The 19,100-nt window shown below is 35.0% G+C and overlaps 1 protein-coding gene across 6 annotated transcripts in view; it reads right to left on the reverse strand.

Moving 5' to 3' along the window:
• Positions 1-19,100, reverse strand: part of GRIA2 (glutamate ionotropic receptor AMPA type subunit 2) — a 96,607-nt gene that overhangs the window by 7,149 nt on the left and 70,358 nt on the right. For all 6 annotated transcript variants that reach the window (XR_003526471.1, XM_027636162.1, XM_027636158.1 and 3 more), the window contains exons 7-12: positions 17,285-17,452; positions 16,899-17,003; positions 16,082-16,192; positions 14,753-14,959; positions 13,903-14,273; positions 9,775-9,973 (exon numbers count right to left, since the gene is read on the reverse strand). Coding sequence is in view for 5 of the 6 variants with exons in the window: in XM_027636162.1 (XP_027491963.1) it covers positions 9,775-9,973; positions 13,903-14,273; positions 14,753-14,959; positions 16,082-16,192; positions 16,899-17,003; positions 17,285-17,452 (1,161 nt within the window). In the remaining variant the exon portion in view is untranslated. The remainder of the gene's footprint in view (positions 1-9,774; positions 9,974-13,902; positions 14,274-14,752; positions 14,960-16,081; positions 16,193-16,898; positions 17,004-17,284; positions 17,453-19,100) is intronic.

The raw sequence follows: 19,100 nt of genomic DNA on the forward strand, positions 1-19,100 counted from the left end.
AATTGCAATTCTGCTCCAGTATCTATGACCGTACCATTTTAAAAATAATCGAAACAAGTATAAAAACATTAGTAATGCCTTCACCATCTCTGAAGGTTTCACTGTTCTTGTGGTACTGCATTAGCATTTTCCCAGACTTACCTTTATCTTCATGCCCAGAAATGTAGTCTAGGAAAATTCCGAGGCTCAGATTTCTCCATGGTCTCTGTACAGTTATTAGTATGAAAGGTTCTGGCAGTACCAAGAAAGATTTCTAACATCTAAATTTTCCAACCATTACCAGAATCTACATGTGCATTGACAAAGTTGGCTTTTTGCAAGTTCCCTTGCAGACCAGTTGTTGCATATTCTGATCTGCTGATCTATACATACTCAGTATACCCATAAATACCAAAAGATTTGGATATACTCAGCATAACCAGAATGACAGAAAAATAACTGCGTGCTAAAGGCATAGTGGGTTTCTCAGATTCTTGGAACATCTGCCATATTGCATACACATTGTTTTTGTTCCATCCAGAAGGTCCTAAAACATATGATCCCAAAAATTAGGAGAATCCTAAAAAAATATATATCGCACCATCTTTGAAAAGGCAATTCAAGAAGCAAACTATCACTGCGCACTATAAGCTGGGCAGCTGAACAGGAAAGGCATAAGGAGCAGTCTTCCCAAATGGTCAAGTGTTAAGAAGATACTTCCCACTAGATGGCTCACAGGGTCCTTGCTGTATGCATAAAGGTACAAATACCTGACCCAGCAATCATGAAAATAAAAATCTGTAAGTGTTCTGTAAGAACGTCACCAGAAAAATAACACTCAGAATGTGCCATGACCACACAGCCCTCTGCAGCCATGAACACTGAAAAACATCATGCTGGAATTCATACAGCTACGTTTTGATCCTTACTTAGTCCTTGACCTTGTCTAGTTCCCTAAAAAATAAGAGCAGTGAACTACTACCTACAGGTGACTTCCATGGGTTTTTTTATATTGTTACATAATATATGTTGTAATACATTTGGTTTTCAGAACTGTGTCTTTTTTTTCCTTCATTACTTTCATAACTTTTTATTTGAAAGGTAGAGCTAAAGATGTGGAAAATGGCAGTGTTAAGAGACCATCAAGCATTCAGTGTGCACACACACACTCACTCACTCATAAAGCCCACTTTATTGGACTGCTAAAAAAAGTACACGTACATATCCTAATTCAAATGCATTGTAGAACACACAATAACTAAAAGCACACTGCATTGTTATTTACATTTGGCCAGTGCTAGAGCTGACCGTATTTTTTATACCTATGCTGTGCTTGTTTTGCCTGGGGTAGAGTTAGTTTTCTTCACAGTAGCTAGTATGGGGCCTTCATCTCCTTAAAGCGCATTTAGAAAAGCATGCAGTCATTATCAACAGGGGACTAAACCACGAGGAAACAGAATCCTTGTGAATGTGGGATGCTCCGTGTGCAAGTTGGGCTTTCATAGCTCTTTCTTATATACTCTTTCTTTTAATGGCATCAAACCCCTGAAAGGACAGCAGTGCTCCATAAAAAACAACACAACTTTTAATCATGCACCACAAATACAGAACCATTGTTGATTGCCATATTATTTGACTACAAGAAGGAAAGAATATGGAAATTATCTGCATTGCTCTTAATTACTGTAGCTGATTGCTATTGCAAGGTGACACTCCAGTGTATGAAATGGTAAAAGCTAATTATAACTTTGGTATTACAATCAACACCAACATGACAGTACAAGACCCTAATATTCACAATGAACACCTTTTATCATATTATTTAAGACTTACTATGACAATACAATGATATAAAAATACCCTAGGAATTGGGTAATAATAATAATAATAGTTATTGTTACATGTACACATTCCATTTATATGTAAAATATTGCCTTCATTAAGAAACTAATTAGAAAATTAATTTATACAAAGTTTTATCAACTTAATTAGCTGTGTTTTGTGGGTCACTAGATAACTTTTTTTTTTTGACATTCAAAGACCTATTATTCTTCAAACTGGGGTGCTGTATTTAGTATGTCATTGACAGAAATAGCTTTTCAGACTACTACCATTCTACTAGATGATGATCTTGTACTGTGGGAGCAGATCCCTAATTCTCAAATACGATTTGTGAAACCACCTTGTTGACCTTCTGTACTGAACAAAAGTACAGGAATTGGTATTGTCACCAGTAGTTAAAAAAAAGTAACAACAAATAAAACTTGGCAATTTACATAGTAAATCAAATACTAATAGATCCAAAAAACACAGAACAGAACTAGTTTTTTCAGTCTCTTTAATTACCTAAAGATTAATGGGACACAGTTAAAAAGATTTAAAGATTTAAATACTTACCCTTTTTTATACTAGGTGAATATTTAAGGTGAATGAAAGTTCAACTAAGTTGAAGTTCTAAATTTTGTAATAATTTTATTGAGTAATGGTAAAAATTAGTTGCATCTTAATATGCAGTTTTATAGCTTTTTAGTTTCCATTACTTCAGCTACCAAAAATATCTTTACTATATTTGGTCTAATTAAAAAAAAATCTAGAACATTCTACTTCAAGAACTAATTCCTCAAAAGTATACTTAAAACAATTTTTTCCAAAAATGTGCAAGACAATGATCTTATATAATCATCCTATTCTCCACATGATTTAGAATTAAGTGATCCAGGTTTGTCTTACAAAGGTATGTTAAAGTTCCCAAACCATTTAACTGCCATTAAAATACCTGCTGAAATGACTCCTCCTCTGAGACACTAATCTCAACTTCCTTAGAATCGAAATTCCTCCCCATCATTCAGCATATTCATAAAATCAAAACAGACCATTTCAAAGTCATTCCTTTAGAAACTCAGATACATGTCACAAAAACTAATTTCTACAATTCTGAAGTGATGACCACAAGGAAAAGCTGGCTGTCCACTCCTAGAACTAACTTTACTGTAATAAACCTATCAATATAGGGACAACTGTACTACAGTCATGTTGTGGCATCTACTACTACAGCTTTGCAACATCACTGTAACACGAATGTAGATTTGTGAGCAGGATCTCGATTGGATCAGATGAAACCTGACAACATAAAGGAAACAGTACATTGTATAATGAGAACTGAAAAAAACAGCAAACAGCAGCAAGTTTTCAAACCTCACAAGTGAGAAAAAGAATGGCAGAAAGGCACCTGCTGTGTAGTGGGAAGAAATGCAGACAACAAAGACAATTATGCAAAGGACATAATCTAAATATATACTTTAGCCTTGTTTTTGATGAGATTAAAATAAAGAAAGACTGGAACACTTGATGCTGGAACATGTTGCCCAGAGAAGTTCTGGATGCCCCATCCCTGGAGGTGTTCAAGTTCAGGCTGGATGAGGCTCTGAGTAACCTGGTCTAGTGAAAGGTGTCCCTGTCCATGGCAGGGAGTTTTGAACTAGATGATCTTTAAGGACCCTTGCAACCCAAATCATTCTATGATTGGAATGAGGGTACAGAAAAGGAAACGATCAAGCTGGATGAAAAAGAAAAAAAACTTATTGCACCCATACTAGGGGAGGGAGAATAAACTAAATTCCAAAACGCAAGAACACTTTCTCAAGAAGTCACAAATCTGTAGAGAACTGCAGATGCTGTTTCTGAAATCTAGAACCATAAACTTACTGCCTGGACTGAGGAATGAAAAAGCATTCAAAGCAGCTACTGCTCTTTTGGTATGAAGAACTGCATGAAGAACATGCACAGTTTCTGATGGCACTTTAAACTGAAAACATTTCAAGACAGTAATGACTGGGATTAGTAGCAAAGGAAACTGGGATAGCAAAACACATCAAGCCAGATAATAGGATATTATTTATTTGCTATATATATGAGAAGTGGAAAATTCTGATCACTAGACTGATTTCCAGTTTAAAAGCATGGTCCAGCAATTTGGGACCAGTAAGAAAATCAGCAATGCAATTGAAGATCATCAGTTGATAAAATCAAAAGAAACACAGATCTGTCACTATGATCAAATAGGTTACCAGAAAACACTGTGACAGAATTGGGAGAAAGTTATTTCCAGAAAAGACAGAGAAATATTAATGCCTTTGTACAAAGCAAACTGAGATCTCAGATGGCATACAAAGTACACCTCTGCTCATTCCGGACTAATGCATCAGGAAAATAAGCACCGAGAAGAAAAAAATCCACATAATTATTAATGTATTGTAAAATTGAGGATAAACTAGTTATAAGTACATATAGGCTGGAAAAATAAAAGAATGTTCCTAACCATAACAAGTGAGGTATTATGGAATTATGTGCTCCCAGGAGTAGTGCAAAAAGAACTTATTTATACATAGAGTGTGACAATTTATACGACAGATTATGCGACACTGGAGAATCTTCAAACTATAGTGTTGCAAATTCATTTTTGTCCATCACAAAATTACCTTCTACACAGTATACTTCATTTTGAACATCTAAGAAAGCCTGATGAAAACTTGAAAGAAACGACCAGGAATATAATGTGTTTTTTAATGGCACAATTTTCCCCCAAAACCAAGAATATAAAATTCTATTAAAAAGGAATACATTTAATTTTTAATAAGTATTATGCAAATACTAACTTGAAATTGAGGTTTCTGGGTAATATTTGTAACAAGATTTCTGAAGTCCCACAGAGTTTTGGTCACTGGGCTTACTGACATTAGAATTTTGGGTAATGTGGAAGTAGAAAAAAAACAAACCCTGAAAAATAACAAAAAGATACTTTGAAGAAAAAAGGAAATACTGAATACTGAATTATTTTAAAATAACTTTCAGAATGGCCTAAATCAATTCTTTTGTGTGTTGTCAAGACACAAGGACCTCAAAAAACAAGACACAAGTGAAAATTCTTCACTTGAACCCTCTACGTCACAGAAAAGTGTACCTTCAGTAATATGCTACTGGATGCAAAGGGTAAACTCAGATCTGACTATTCTCATTATTTCAGCTATGTACCTTTTTCTCCTGTCAAACTAAAGAGTCAAACCCGCACTCTCCAATCACATTTGCTTCACAGATTCATGAAATGCCAATCCTATACCCTCTGCCTCCTAAGGTGCCAAGCAGAGTCCGTGGTAAATTTTACAGAAGATGTCATAACTGAGCCTTTCGTCTCCTTCACCTCTCAGAGGCTTCTGTTGAGCTAGTCAAAATTTAACTCTGGAAACATATGTCCTATAATTCTGCTACATCTCAAACTTCAAAAACTGAGGGTGAGGTATGATTCATAGTTTTTCATCTCAATTTAATTTAAAAAAAAAATAAATCAGTGTTTCTTCTCTTCTCCCTGGTTTTAAAGATTGCTGTGGCATTTTTTTTCAGAAATTTCAATATCTCGATGAGCATGAAGACAGATCCAGGTTCATAGACTGATGTATGCTTTCTCTCTTTTCCCATAACCTCCTGTAATGTAATTGCTAACTTAAATACTTTTACAAGTTAAAAAATATTTCAAAGTACTCATAAAACTAGAGGCACTGGGCTGTATTTAAGACTCCTAGAAAAGACACTACTATTTTCCTTCAGGCCAAATTTTCTTTGCCTCCCAAGAGATAACACTTTTGCAGCAGAAATTACTCAAGGGGTCTTGTCAGCTCTTCTTATGTTTATTGCTGGCTTTCCACTATGTGAGAGGATTTCTTTACAAGACCAAGGATTATCATCCTTCCCGCATGTTTCCAATGCCCAACTTTTCATTCTGCAAGTCTTGTCTCTTAAGAAGGAATAAGCAACTCTTGCATAGTCTCCTCAGTGAAACATAAAGGATACTACCTTGCTATGGAACAGTTCTACTTGGTTTTATTTTGGCAGAGGATCTATTTTTAAAGGCCACCAAAACAGCTAGAACAAAACAGATTGGTCTGTTCATGTCACACTTGGTTCAACAATAGGTAAATATGAAGAGGTTTTAAATAAAAACTAATGCAGAGAGAAAGTAAATTAGTCTAATTAGTGCTATGTATTTTTTTTTTTTTGAGATGCCTTATTACCTTACACACAGGACTAGTTACAATTTATCTTCTATGGGAAAAAAGGTAGCAAGATTGAAGTCATTTGTCTATCTGATTTGTATGTACCTTTAATGAACAGAGCTAGGCACACAACAAAAATATGATTCAATTGTAAAAATAATTAACTTTTGTTCTGGTTGTATCATTTTGATAGTAATTTTCAATATGCCTTCAAGAAGGTGGAATGCATGGAAACCTTCCAGTGAATGCTTGCATACTTACTTTGATTCTTCCCGTGTCATAGCCCTTGAAAATACGTGAGGCAACTTCAGGAGCCAACACATGTAGGTAATGCTTTAAAATTAACTTCTGCACTGGCAGGTGAACAGTAGACTGCCTTCTTGGGTGGCTTTTTTCCCCACTTCAAAGTTAATTATGTGTCCTAGCATGTATCAACTGCATTTACCAGAGCTGCTGAGAAATCTCTGAAGGTAAAAATAGTGCTTGAGCATGGAGAGTGTCACTAGTACGTACCGGAGAGATGGAATTGCACTGTCCCACTATTTACTCCATCAAGTAGTGTGTGTGACCTGACACTCAGAGAGATGAGGCACCTACACAAGGTCAACTGAAACGACTCCTGACTCTTCCAAGCTGTGCTTGCAGACTTATCCACATTCTCATGACTACGATCCACTACTGACTTGAGAAAAATGCCGCACTTTGGGAAAACCATGGCCGTGCATAATTTCTTTGATCTTCTGCCCATAACCCAAGAGAAAATGCAACAGCCATGCAACATATATTTTTGTCTGGGCTTTCAGTTGCACTAAGAACTCTACAAGCACTATCTCTAAAGTAGAGATACTAGCAAATATTAGAAGTGGTAAATATCTCAGCTCAGTGTAACAGAACTCTTTAGATTTGGATTGTACTTGCAGTTCTGGTAGTACCAACTTTGAGATCTCCTGAGGAAAACTACTCCACATTTTGGTATTTACAGAGACCTGATAGATCTGCCATTAAAGAAAACAATTCTGTATCTATAGATTTATATTTATAAAATTATCTATAACATTATTATTAACAACTAATAGTATCCTGATGATATTTACTACTCAGTAATGCTGTGCCACTACATTTCAATTTTTTTTTTCTCTTTTAAAATACTCTTAAATCCATTACTTTTGCACTGACATTTCCTACATAGAATGTACCAAGCTTCTGCTTCTCAAAGCAGCACTAGAAACACCAGAGTACAATGCCTTTTCATCCCTTTTTCTCAGTTATGTTTCTTGATGCAGTGCCAACTGATGCTGTGCTCACTGCTGGCAAGAATAGCTCCTACTGGTCCATACTACCTTTAAAGCTAGGGAGTTCAAAACTTAATTAGGGTAAAGAGCAAAGACAATACATCTTTTGTCATGAAAGCCAAGGATGTTATCTCCAAGGCACATGATATCGACTAGCTTGTATGCCTACTGTCTGTAGGGTGTGTGATGAGCAGTCATAGAAGCTGGACAAAGACTTGAACCCACCTCTTTCACTTAACATTGCATACATATATATCAAGCTATTCAGGACAGGATTTTTCAGCTGACTTTCACCATCTACCTTATTGCTGAGAATTCCTTTTTGAAGAATACTGTGAAACATTTCTTTTTCAATTGTGTAAAGTATTATCAGAAAACATCTTTTACTAGCAAAGAAAATTCAGTTTACTGTTCTCATTCCCAGTACACAGTTATCCTTAATTTTATGCTGTTCCAGGAATTAGGGCTCTACTAGTGAAGATTCAGTATACGTTCCATCAACAGAAGACAGACTTGCAAATAATGCTACTTCTTCAACTGAAAACGGACTAACTGAAAACCCCCAAATGTTTAATTCCTGACAGTGACAGAACAAAAGCCAGCCCATTTTAGCATGCCGCTAGAAAAATACTCAAGTTGTTTCCAGCTGTTCAAAGAATTTGAGTCCTAATTTCAGGTCATATAAAAATCACACATCTACTTCAATCCAGTCAGAATACAGATATACTCTGGGTGAAATTTTAGTCTCAGTGCTAGAGATTCCTTTCATATTATCTGCAGCAGAAAGATTATCATTCTTGAAACTTGAGTTTCAGGCCTCCTAAAAAAATTCTGACAGTTGTTATTTCCTGAAAAATAACTGGGCAAGTTTAAGTGATTTTTAGCAAATAGTAGATAGAGCCATCAAGCTAAGAAGTTGTATTGCACATAGTGCACCAATGTTTTTGTGATAGAAATTGCTGAGAAGAAACTTCCACAGGTCATTAGAGCCTTGTTTGTGCAAAGTCAAAGGTAACTTATCAAAATATGAAGAATATGCCCTCTCAAAGCCTCCACCTAATTTTTACAAAAATAAGTTCTTAATGCTCAAGTAATCACCAGGAACATTAGTTGTGTAAAAGTGGAAATATGTATATATATGCTAGGAGCATAACTACATACTAAAGCATGCACATACAAACATTTTTTGCTTTAAAAAGAAAAGCTGAAAAACCTCTAAAGAGAAACTATTCAAAAGAAGTGACCTACTTTGAGTTCACATTCAATCCCCAGTACAGCCATGATCTAAAAGGTTTATGTTCACAAAACCAGAAACAAGTCTATATGCTTCTAAATGCTTCTAAACACTCTTAGCACAAATCTGATCTCATTTTTACTACCTTACACACCTGATGTTAGTTTTGGTTTAGCTAATAGGAATGCAATCAGCAGCACGTATTATTACTGAACCTATCATCAGAATCAGAAAATAATGCTTTTCTACAGTTAAGTATGTATGAGACCAGTTAAGTATGCATTATAGGATCCAGTGAAACCCAAAATCTAGCAGTTACTGCTCTAATGATACAGTATATAAAAAAAATTTGTGAGAACCTGTTTCATTTAATTTTCATGTCAGTCTATGTTTGAAATGTAAATGAATTATTTATAAGTATTTTAAAATACATTTTGTTTAAACCTAGCATCCTGCACTAAAAAACCATGAAAACACAAGTTATTTTTTTATTTTGGCATGCCAGATGTACTTCCATTGCACAGAGAGAGACATATAGGGCACACATACAAGGTAAAGTTGTTATGTTTTTTTTCTCAGCAGCCTTAGTCTCTCACTCATTTGCTGGATGGATTTCACCACGCTAGCTGGTGTCTCAAGGGCCGTCTGAGAGACTCACACATTGGAAGTTTAATGTATTTTTAAAACTGCAATACACAGAGGTAGAAGGTGAGGACTGACAGCCTTCCAAGGCATTGCTGTAATGCAAATACAAATAAGAACTGTTTTCAAAAGTAGGCATGTATTTACTACAGCAGTCAGCAGGATTATATTCCATTCCCCCTCTGCAAGCTTGAAAAATCATGTGGAATACTTATTAAAACATGAATGTGTATCTTCCCATGATCGTGTTCACTGTGTGAGTACCTAAAACATAGCAGAGCTGTTAAACAGATGAATGACATCAACTCCCTTCTTCAAACATACTTTGTTTTTCACTTTATAGTGGAATTTTTTTTAGGTAATTTTGCTTTGCATATTTATATCAAGACCCTTATATTTGTATATAGATAATAAAACGTAACAATAATGAATAAACAAAAACACCTAGACTTGTGAGTTGAGCTGTGTATATCACATTTTCATATCAACCTTTTAATAAAGCCTAGGGAAAACACTTTTACATGAGCAAAGACCTATTTAAAACAATCTAAAAAAAATTCTAAAAAGTAGAAATTCTTACCCTAAAGAACTCTTTAGTGGAGCCAGAATCTAATGTCCCATAAGCAATTTCTGTTTGCTTGGAAAGATCCTCTGCACTTTCAATGGGAGACACCATCCTCTCAACGGTCAGGAAGGCAGCTAAGTTAGCCGTGTAGGATGAGATTATGATGAGGGTAAAGAACCACCACACACCTCCAACAATGCGCCCCGACAGGGATCTAATAACAAGTATGAAATGGATTTGTAAAGTGAAATGAAAGTCCTAAAAAGGAACACGTTTTACAGTTTTACACAAATGACGCATTATACTACAGGGAAGCATTTCAGGCTATCTCACAGTGCAGCTCTGCATAGTCATTAGATAGGAAATCAAGGCATTCTCCACTATATCTCCTGGACTTTGCTGAAATCAGGACTCCAGAGTTTACATTTGGGAGAACTTAGTGATCCAGTTCTTCAAAGTTTTCATCACTCTTGAAGGAAACTGCTCCCACCGCAATGTGCTATATTTAACCTATAAGCTTATTGTCCCCTCTGAAGTGATTTTGTGTGACATTATGATGAGGATCAAACAAAACCAGCGAAAGAGTGCTTTCAGAAAAATCAGTATGCACTTTAAAATCAAGTGCCTTTAGCCTGATTATTTTCCTAAGACATTCAGACACAGACTGATTTCTGCTGTGGAAAATATAGCATTATTTATAATAAAAGCTGGCCCAGGAAATATCTATAGCCTAAAAAGTGCACACAACTTTTGAAAGATACAAGCATTTAACAAATGGAGGACTGGACATGAAACAATCAGTGATAATACAGGAAAATGGTGAAGAAAGTATATTTTTAAAAATAATAATAATCTGATGTTTATAACTGCAGCAGGTGGGCTCTTATGGATCTGTGTTTTGCATCTCCTGCTCAAGAAGAAAGAAGAAAAGAGAACTCAAGAAAACATACACAACAGCATAAAGTACACAACACAATAATTTCCAATACTAAAAAATATAAGAGAAATATTGATACTGCATTATTGTCAAACTTGACCTTTTTTTAAAGGACCCTTTAAACTTTGAAATTAATTGCTACTTTGTTTCTAAACAAGACATTATAGGAAGTAGTACATAATCTTTGGAGATGTGCTTAATTATTTGGCAGAAATGTGCATGTAGTTGAAAGTCTAGTACTAAGGATTTGCAGGAGCTTAGGTACGTCTTGATGCAACTCCTCTATCTATTAAGTAAACAAATTAGAAATCACTCACCCAGCCTACTGCACTATAAATGAGACTACAAACTAATTCTGACAGAATATATAGATAGATATAACTACATATATATACATTTAAACATGATAGTTATGTAAAGCAGATTTATTAAACTGGGAACAAAAATAAATAGAATCAATTCTGGACAAATTATTTCTACTAACTGCTATTGTATAAAATGTGGTAATTCTGACACTAAAAGATTTACTCCATGTCCCAACAGACTCACTAATTCACTCTACTACATGAAAATCTAGTCATATAAGGTACAGAATGTGTCATTCAAAGGACCTTAAAAAAAAATTCTTTCAAGGTCCTTCTAAATTGAGACATATTCTGCAAACTACTCTTTCTGTCACCTTCAAAAAATTATTACATTTTGACAGGGAGGTAATTTCAGTGTAAAATAATTCTACAAGTAAAATATTGAGTTATATGATATACTGAATATACTGTATTACATATTTGTAATACAATATGTCCATGTGTGTTTAATAACCACCAACTTTATGGCACTTTATATTATATTATATTGATGACACCCTCTGTAATTGACAATAATCTTCAGAAGCCCATGATCTGTGAGCAAAGTTGCAACCTACTTTGTGAAAAAAGAATAAGCTCAATACCAACCCAAACATTATGTTCCCATATGACATTTTAAAAGTAAAATTATTTGGAGTGTCATTTGTATTCAAAATTTCCCCAGACAGTCTGTCTCAGTTAAATAAATTATTTCCTTTTGTATGTACATTTCAAAAAGTTTCTAAAGATTGATATTTATATGCTAGTATGAACCCACACTTTAGAAGCACCTAATTTACCAGACCTTTAAGTACTGGTAAATTAACAACTTCTGTGCACAATTACATAAATTTTTGCACCACATTTTATACTTAGAAAGGTATTATCTGGCAGAACTGAGAGCACATTCACATCTCAAAAAAAGACGAGGAAAACTTTGCTATAAGTTATCGTTATCATATATTATTCTACTCTATTCTTTCTGTGTTACCCATGAGGAAACATGGGGACTGCTACTAACGACTTTTTCCAGATGGTCTTGTCTTACTCACTAACACCGTCTGTTTCAGTCAGGGAGCCCTAGTTACCTGTCTACTCTAAAATTCTTACAGTGGTTGTAATTTTTATTAGAGAAATGATAACAGCAGTGCAAAATTTAACTTCACAAAGGTATTTTGCTGATGCCTGAAGGCACTCCTTTTCATATTTACAATGATTCATCTGCAGAGAGTTGAAATCCCATATGATAGTTTTGATGCATAACCAGAAGTAACAAGTGGTTTTGGCCCTTTTTTACTTTTAGAATAAACAGATGCTATACAAACTAACCACTGTCCTCAAAATTATGCTTGCAATGAAATAAAGCACTGTCAGTTTCACTAAAACTAAATCTTGAATATGCAAAATTATTTGAGTTTCATGCACCTTTTATTATTATCATTATTCTTCTATTACCTTTCAAAAGCTATCAAACTGCAAAACAACTATTGTGCTTTCACAGCCAGTAAAATAATAATAATAATAATAATAATGAAAATCATTATACTTCTATAACCTTCCAATAAAGCTTTCAATAAAAATAATTTTGTAGCCTAAAGGGGCCTTTGCAGACAACTAAACCTGTGAAGCATGTAATGGATACAAAAACACCATAGGGTTGAAATTAACACAACTTTTCATGACCTACAAAAACTTGCTCTCTTCACTGTCTTTTTTCTTGTATACCATTCTTACCATGTTATATGCCAAATCCATTGTATCTTTCATCATAGAGCCTGGCATCTCCCACTGTGATATGACAGCCTTTACATAGAATTTCTTAAGTTCTCATACAATAAATGCTCTGCTATTTCTGCAGTAGAAAAACTTGAAAACCTCCTGTTGCCTTTTGGGATGCATTACATATATAAGAAATGCTCCCTTTGTGCGATTTGTTTTGCACACCAACCACTAGACTTACTAGAAATTGACCTGTTCCCTCTCTTAACTCTAGGATATTTACAAGAAAGTTAAACTGCTTAGTATAACTAGACAAATCTTCTGATTTGACTTCCTTAAACCCTCCAGTTGCCGTATTTCATTTGTTACTATAGTTCCTTCAAGCAGCAAGTAGTTATTTACCTACCTACTTACCACTTTGCTGAATCAGGGCTAGAACCACTTGTGCACAAGCAAAATAGAATATTTAATGAACTGCAAAGGAATTAACTTAAGTGCTTTACAGCTGTCCCTAATAAAGCAGGTGAAAATCCATTAGGAATTAAGCTCTTATAAACTGGACCTTCAGATTCATTTTAGCAATTTCCTTTGTGACTTTTCTAAAACTAGGCCATGGAAAAACAGCAGTCTTTTGCAACTATTCACATGAAATTAAAACCACCACATGACTTTTATTTCAGTTCAAGGCTCTCCTGGGGAATAACAGTGGGTTAATAACCGTGTTACGTTATGCAGTGAGTTTTAGAGGGAAAGTGCTGCCTGTGTAGTTTGCAACTAGTGTTACCCCTTTTTCCCATTACAGTTGTTGTGAACCATATGCACTGTCAACTGTAAAATGGGAATATGCAGCAAAAACACGGTACCCCTCCAAGAAGGCATGAAATGATGTGAACCTTATGCATTTTACAGTCTCGGCATGGTGTATATAACTTCACTTGGTAAATGTATGATCGGCATTAAGACAATATCGATCCAAAAAAACATGAACCTGCTTTTGTTTCAAAGACTTCTATGATTTTAGGGAGGGAAGAAACACAGCAATTAATTCCTCTCCAAGAGTGAAAATATATGCACCACGAACCTCCTCTGGCTGAGACGGCTGAGACCAAAAATGCACAAAGTTGAAATGAGTGAGTAACCAACCTTGGCGAAATATCGCATCCTTGCTGCATAAAGGCACCCAGGGAAAACCAGAGACTATTAAATATCCCAAATTCATTAGTTGATTCATTAGTTTGCGTTTCTCTTCCATCTTCAAATTCCTCAGTGTGCCACTCGTATGGGCTAAATCTGCTGACCAGGAATAAAACTACACTGACCCCAATGTAGGCAAAAACAATGCACATCCAAATTTCATATGCTAATGGATCAAGAAATGAAAACACTCCTGGCTTGGACTTCTGAGGCTTCTTGATCATTATTGATATCCCCAGGCTCATAAAGGGCTTCGAGAAGTCAATCACCTCTTCTCTCACCAATGTTATAGTTAATGGAGCAATTGCAATATCGGCTTTCTGTAAAGGAAGAAAAAAAGGAAACAATAGCTAACGTAATGGAAAGAATGGTTTCGTTTCTGTTACATTTCACAAATGGAAAATAGGACAGCAGAGACTCCAGTAACATTTGTTTCACCAAGAACATCCTATGGAGAATTTCAGAAGTTTTTAGTCGAACAAAATACATATAACCATAGTATTGGCACATTCCAAGCTTTTGTTTTCACATATGCCCTTTTAAAAGTATATGACATTTAAACATTTAGCAAAGTACTTTGCTTTTCACCTGGTTAGAAGGATGAAATATGCATTCACTTCATTTGCATTTAAAATGTAATTCCACATTTTACTTTCAGAATTTTTCATGCCATTACAAATTGCTAATTCTCTATCAAACGAATTGGATAATTTTCCTATACTCTACAGAGAAAACAAACCCAAATCCCACCCCTTCCATCAGTCATCTTTAATAGCTTTATTATAGAAGACTTCCTTACCCCATAAACAAGTTCTCCAACCATCCCATTCCAGATTTTTGTGTCTGCATCCCTCGCCCCATACTTGCCATCCCCAACAATTGTGAGCTTATATTTGAATCCACAGTGTTTAGCAATTTCTGTTGCTAAGTCCACGCAGTAGCCCTCATATCGATCATTTCCTTCAAGCATTTCATGATTTTTCTTCATCATGACATATGGAGACTCCTGCACAGAAAGAACTTGCCTTAGCTATTTGGTAGAGATGCCTCAGTTGTACACTTCTTAGATTAATATGTTCCATTTTATATGTGAAAAAAGAGAGAAGGCACCACCTGAATCATTCATGCTATGTATATGTTAGTTGTTAATTATTAATGTGACACGTCTTTAACACATTTAAAAGCTGCATTCTCCACAGTCATACACAAATAACAATACTTACAGGCATAGTGATTCCCAGAAGTATGTTAATAATGACCATGAATGTTAACAGGAGTCATGCATTCAGAGAAGAAAGAGTAAATTCCAAAATCAGTTTCTTTCTCTCATAAAGTTTGGATGGAAGAAGGCAAAGGTATTTAGTTGCTTTTGTTGTTGTCTTAATAGAAGAAAATTATTTTCTATTTCACAACCACATCTCTCCCTGGGAAAATACTTCAGGCTCTCCAGGCTATATTTTTATTGAAGTACTTCACAAGAAATAGGTAATATATCTATAACTATGCACTAAAGTTCTATCATCAGCAAAATTGGTGATGAGTCATAAGTCATATTAATGTATCTCCTCTTTGCTCAGCTGGTACAGAACTATTCTTGCATCCAGAGAAACTCCTATGCTAACCTCTAACTTGTCCAAACTGATAAACATACTGTGTAACTTACAGAAAAACGCTGTTCTATGACAATACATAATTTAATTTCCTAAACAGCCAGAATACAACTTTTAACATTTTATTTTACACTTTACCCATCTAAAGCAGCTACAATCCTAAAGCATACGAACCAGTCTCTTTGCTGTTTATCAAAATCTATTCTCTAAAATTAACACTATGGTTCTGCCTCTCAGAAAGTTCCTCTCCTTTGAAAGCAGATATATAATTCCCATTTTCAGGTTTAAAAATCTTAACTTTCTAGGATTTACAACCAATGACTGTTTGTCTTCTACAGATCAAAACTGCATACTGAATCACATACATTTCCTTAATTTCCAGATTTTATTATGTATCACAATGAGTAACAGCTCACAACTTCAAATAATAAAAAGACAATATATTTAAACTAACATAATAATGAGAAACAAATCATTGTAGGACAGACTGTCTTCTGACAAAATATGAAGTTAATTACCAAAATAGTGGTGACAATAATAGTCTTATTCTCTAGTCCCGAAGATTCATTTCCAAGAGGGCCGTCAAGAGGATTCACAACCATTTTGTCCACTTCACTCCAATATCCAATCTAAAGAGAGTTTATAGGATGCACAGACACCAGTGAATATGAACTTTTATAGAAAAGGTAAAGCATGTTATTACTATGCCTTCAATTCGTACTTACAGAGAACTATTTCAGCTATGGATTTACCAGTGTAAGTATTTCTATTTATATAGTGAAAGACTACAACAAAGAGTAAAAAGATTCAAGTAATGACATTTGTTCATACTACTTCGTATGTAAAATAGGTTTACCATATTACAGGTTTTAATATCAACATCACATACTGCAGAATTGAAAGGGTTATGAAATACTCCAGACTAGGAAGACACGAGAAACTGGTTTTTCCTGAAAGATTTGAAATTAGAGCAGAAAGATAAACACATTTATAAAAACATCCCTGGAAAGCTCTATCTGGCTTTTGTCATTCCGAAGCATATTTCCCCAAATGCTGGCTCTAATTTAGCAATTCAAATCAGAAAACAAAAACTTTAATCCATGAAACTGAAAGTAAAATATTCTTATGTAGTACTTACCAGAAATAATAACTCATACTTGTTAGAAAGAAAAAATACAGATTTTTACTTCGTTCTGCAAAACCATTGTAGAACACACCTATGAACAAATATTATCATAACTCATGTTTTAATTAATCTAATGTTTCATTACCTACCTTAACCCACTGTTTAGCATGGTAAAACCTTCTAAAACACTATAAGACAATTGAAATTACCTTCCGAGGACCAGTACTTTTGAGTTCCATGACGTTAATTGTAAAATTGATTCTCTTTCCATTCTGATCAAACTTTATATTCCCTGTTAGACCTTCCACCTGAACCTATAACAGACAAAGATGAAAGTGGTAGAAGAATTAAGTTTTTTTTTCTTTTTAGAAAATGCATTTTGTATTTCCACAAATGATTATTGATATTTCAAAAACATTCAGTTCAGATTCTTTTTCGTATGCAATGTATTTTCTTAGACAACTTCACAAGGACTTCACTTCCACATTATTCTCAGCAAGATCCAGGCAGATTAGGAGACAGGAGGACTCTTTTCAAGCATCTATAGGAAATTTCACACATGCACTCATCCCAGCATTCATTCCAGGGAAGCTACCTGTTTCAACGCCCTTTCTATTTCTACACCATGACCCCAGGGTACAGCTGGATTTGCAAGGCAATCTCCAGCATTTCCTCTTCTGGAGATCTCAATCCTCTGTTTACGCAAATTACGGAAAGCTTCTGTCATCACTTGAACAGCATCATAGGTCAGAGCAGAGGTATACTGAAAAGAAGTGAAAATATTTAATTAAAAAACAGACTCAGTTTCACTACACCTTCCAATCCCCTTGGTAACCCACTGAACACAGAAACACATTAAAAATAGAAAGGATAGTAAGATATACCTGAAATCAGTTTTTCTTTTGTTACCCTCTGAGGGGCATCTATGAAAATTAATGAAGTGTTCTCCATTCAGAATGGTTAGGGGCAGTGCCAATAAACCTAAACTAAAGATTTACAGCTGTTTTCAGTGTGAATTAAATTTCTTTCTCACTATGTAGCAGATATGGCTGGAAGTCCATGGAGGTGAAAGGGGAAAAAAGAAATTACTTCCACTATTTAACTTGAGCTAGCTGCTAAAAATAAGAAATTGTTCCTCTGGTTACACTCTTCATGGAGATGCATTTATTTACAGATTTCTAGACTTCATCTCCTCCCACATATATACACATAAAACCCAACAGCATATATTTGTATATACATATGTTCAAATTTCTTCCCTTAAATATAAAAACCCAGGGGGATCTATTTTCAAGTATGCAATACCTTGTCAACACATGCAAAAATAGTTTTTGGGCTGAGATGCCTGGAAGAACTCATGTCCCTCAAAGAGCAATATAGGCAAGGAAGAGCCCCATGTTCCTAATCTGACATAATCTAAAGAGCTTTACAACTTCAGAGACATCAGAGAAGAATCCTGTGATCACACGCATCAGAAACTGGGGCTAAACAGTCATAAGAAGTTGTCATCAGTGAGTGGAAAATTTTACAACTCAACTAACTAACTGAACTTAAACCACATGTGCACATACACTGAGGATTTTGTTGGATGGGCTTTATGAGCCAAGAACACTGCAATTATGCCAAATATAAGAGCCATTTTTGGAAATACGGGCCAGAATATAACTACTTACAGGCATATGAATGAATGGAATGATCCCTGTGAAGGCTATTAGATGCTGAAAATATATAAACTGTAAAGCAGAGAGAAATGATATATTGGCTCTTTGCTTCAATGGCTCAGACTTTAATGAGAAGTTTAATTAGTTAGCTCAAGTCATGCAGAAGGCTATTGTAATTGTAACCAAGGCAAGCTCCTGAATTGAGGTAGTTTTTGTATGCAACTGTTAGACCTTGGAAAGGAAGAAAAGGAAGGTAGAACTCTTTTTTTTTCAGATCTGTAAGCTGACTGAGTGATCAGTGTGAACCTTCTCAGTAAAGTTTTCTCAGTGACTCGTACAGAAATCTTTAAAGGGATCAGAATAGCAGAATAATGAAGTGAAAGACTGGTTGGAGTCAATACTACTTTCTCCTGCTGGAGTAACAGTGATTAAATGTGGATGTGGATTTGGAGATGAGGTTTATAGAACCTTCTACAAAGACAGAAAGGACTCTGACTAGCAATAATTCCTTAAACATAGCTTTTTGCAGTACAGAAACAGATTGTTCCACACTAGGTTCTGAGAAATTTTGGACACAGCACTGTCATGAACACTGAAACATACCTTGAGTAGTAGAGAAAATATGAGCTTAAAACTGAGAAGTTATAATGCTATCTAATTCAGTTATTCTATGTTTCATTTGATCATTGAGACATATTTAATGTATTATCTCAAGAATATTATGCCTGTAGTATACAATCACCGGCCTGA

The sequence above is a fragment of the Corapipo altera genome, unplaced genomic scaffold (assembly GCF_003945725.1).
Source record: "Corapipo altera isolate COAL_440 unplaced genomic scaffold, ASM394572v1 22b, whole genome shotgun sequence".
NCBI classification, from domain to species: domain Eukaryota; kingdom Metazoa; phylum Chordata; class Aves; order Passeriformes; family Pipridae; genus Corapipo; species Corapipo altera.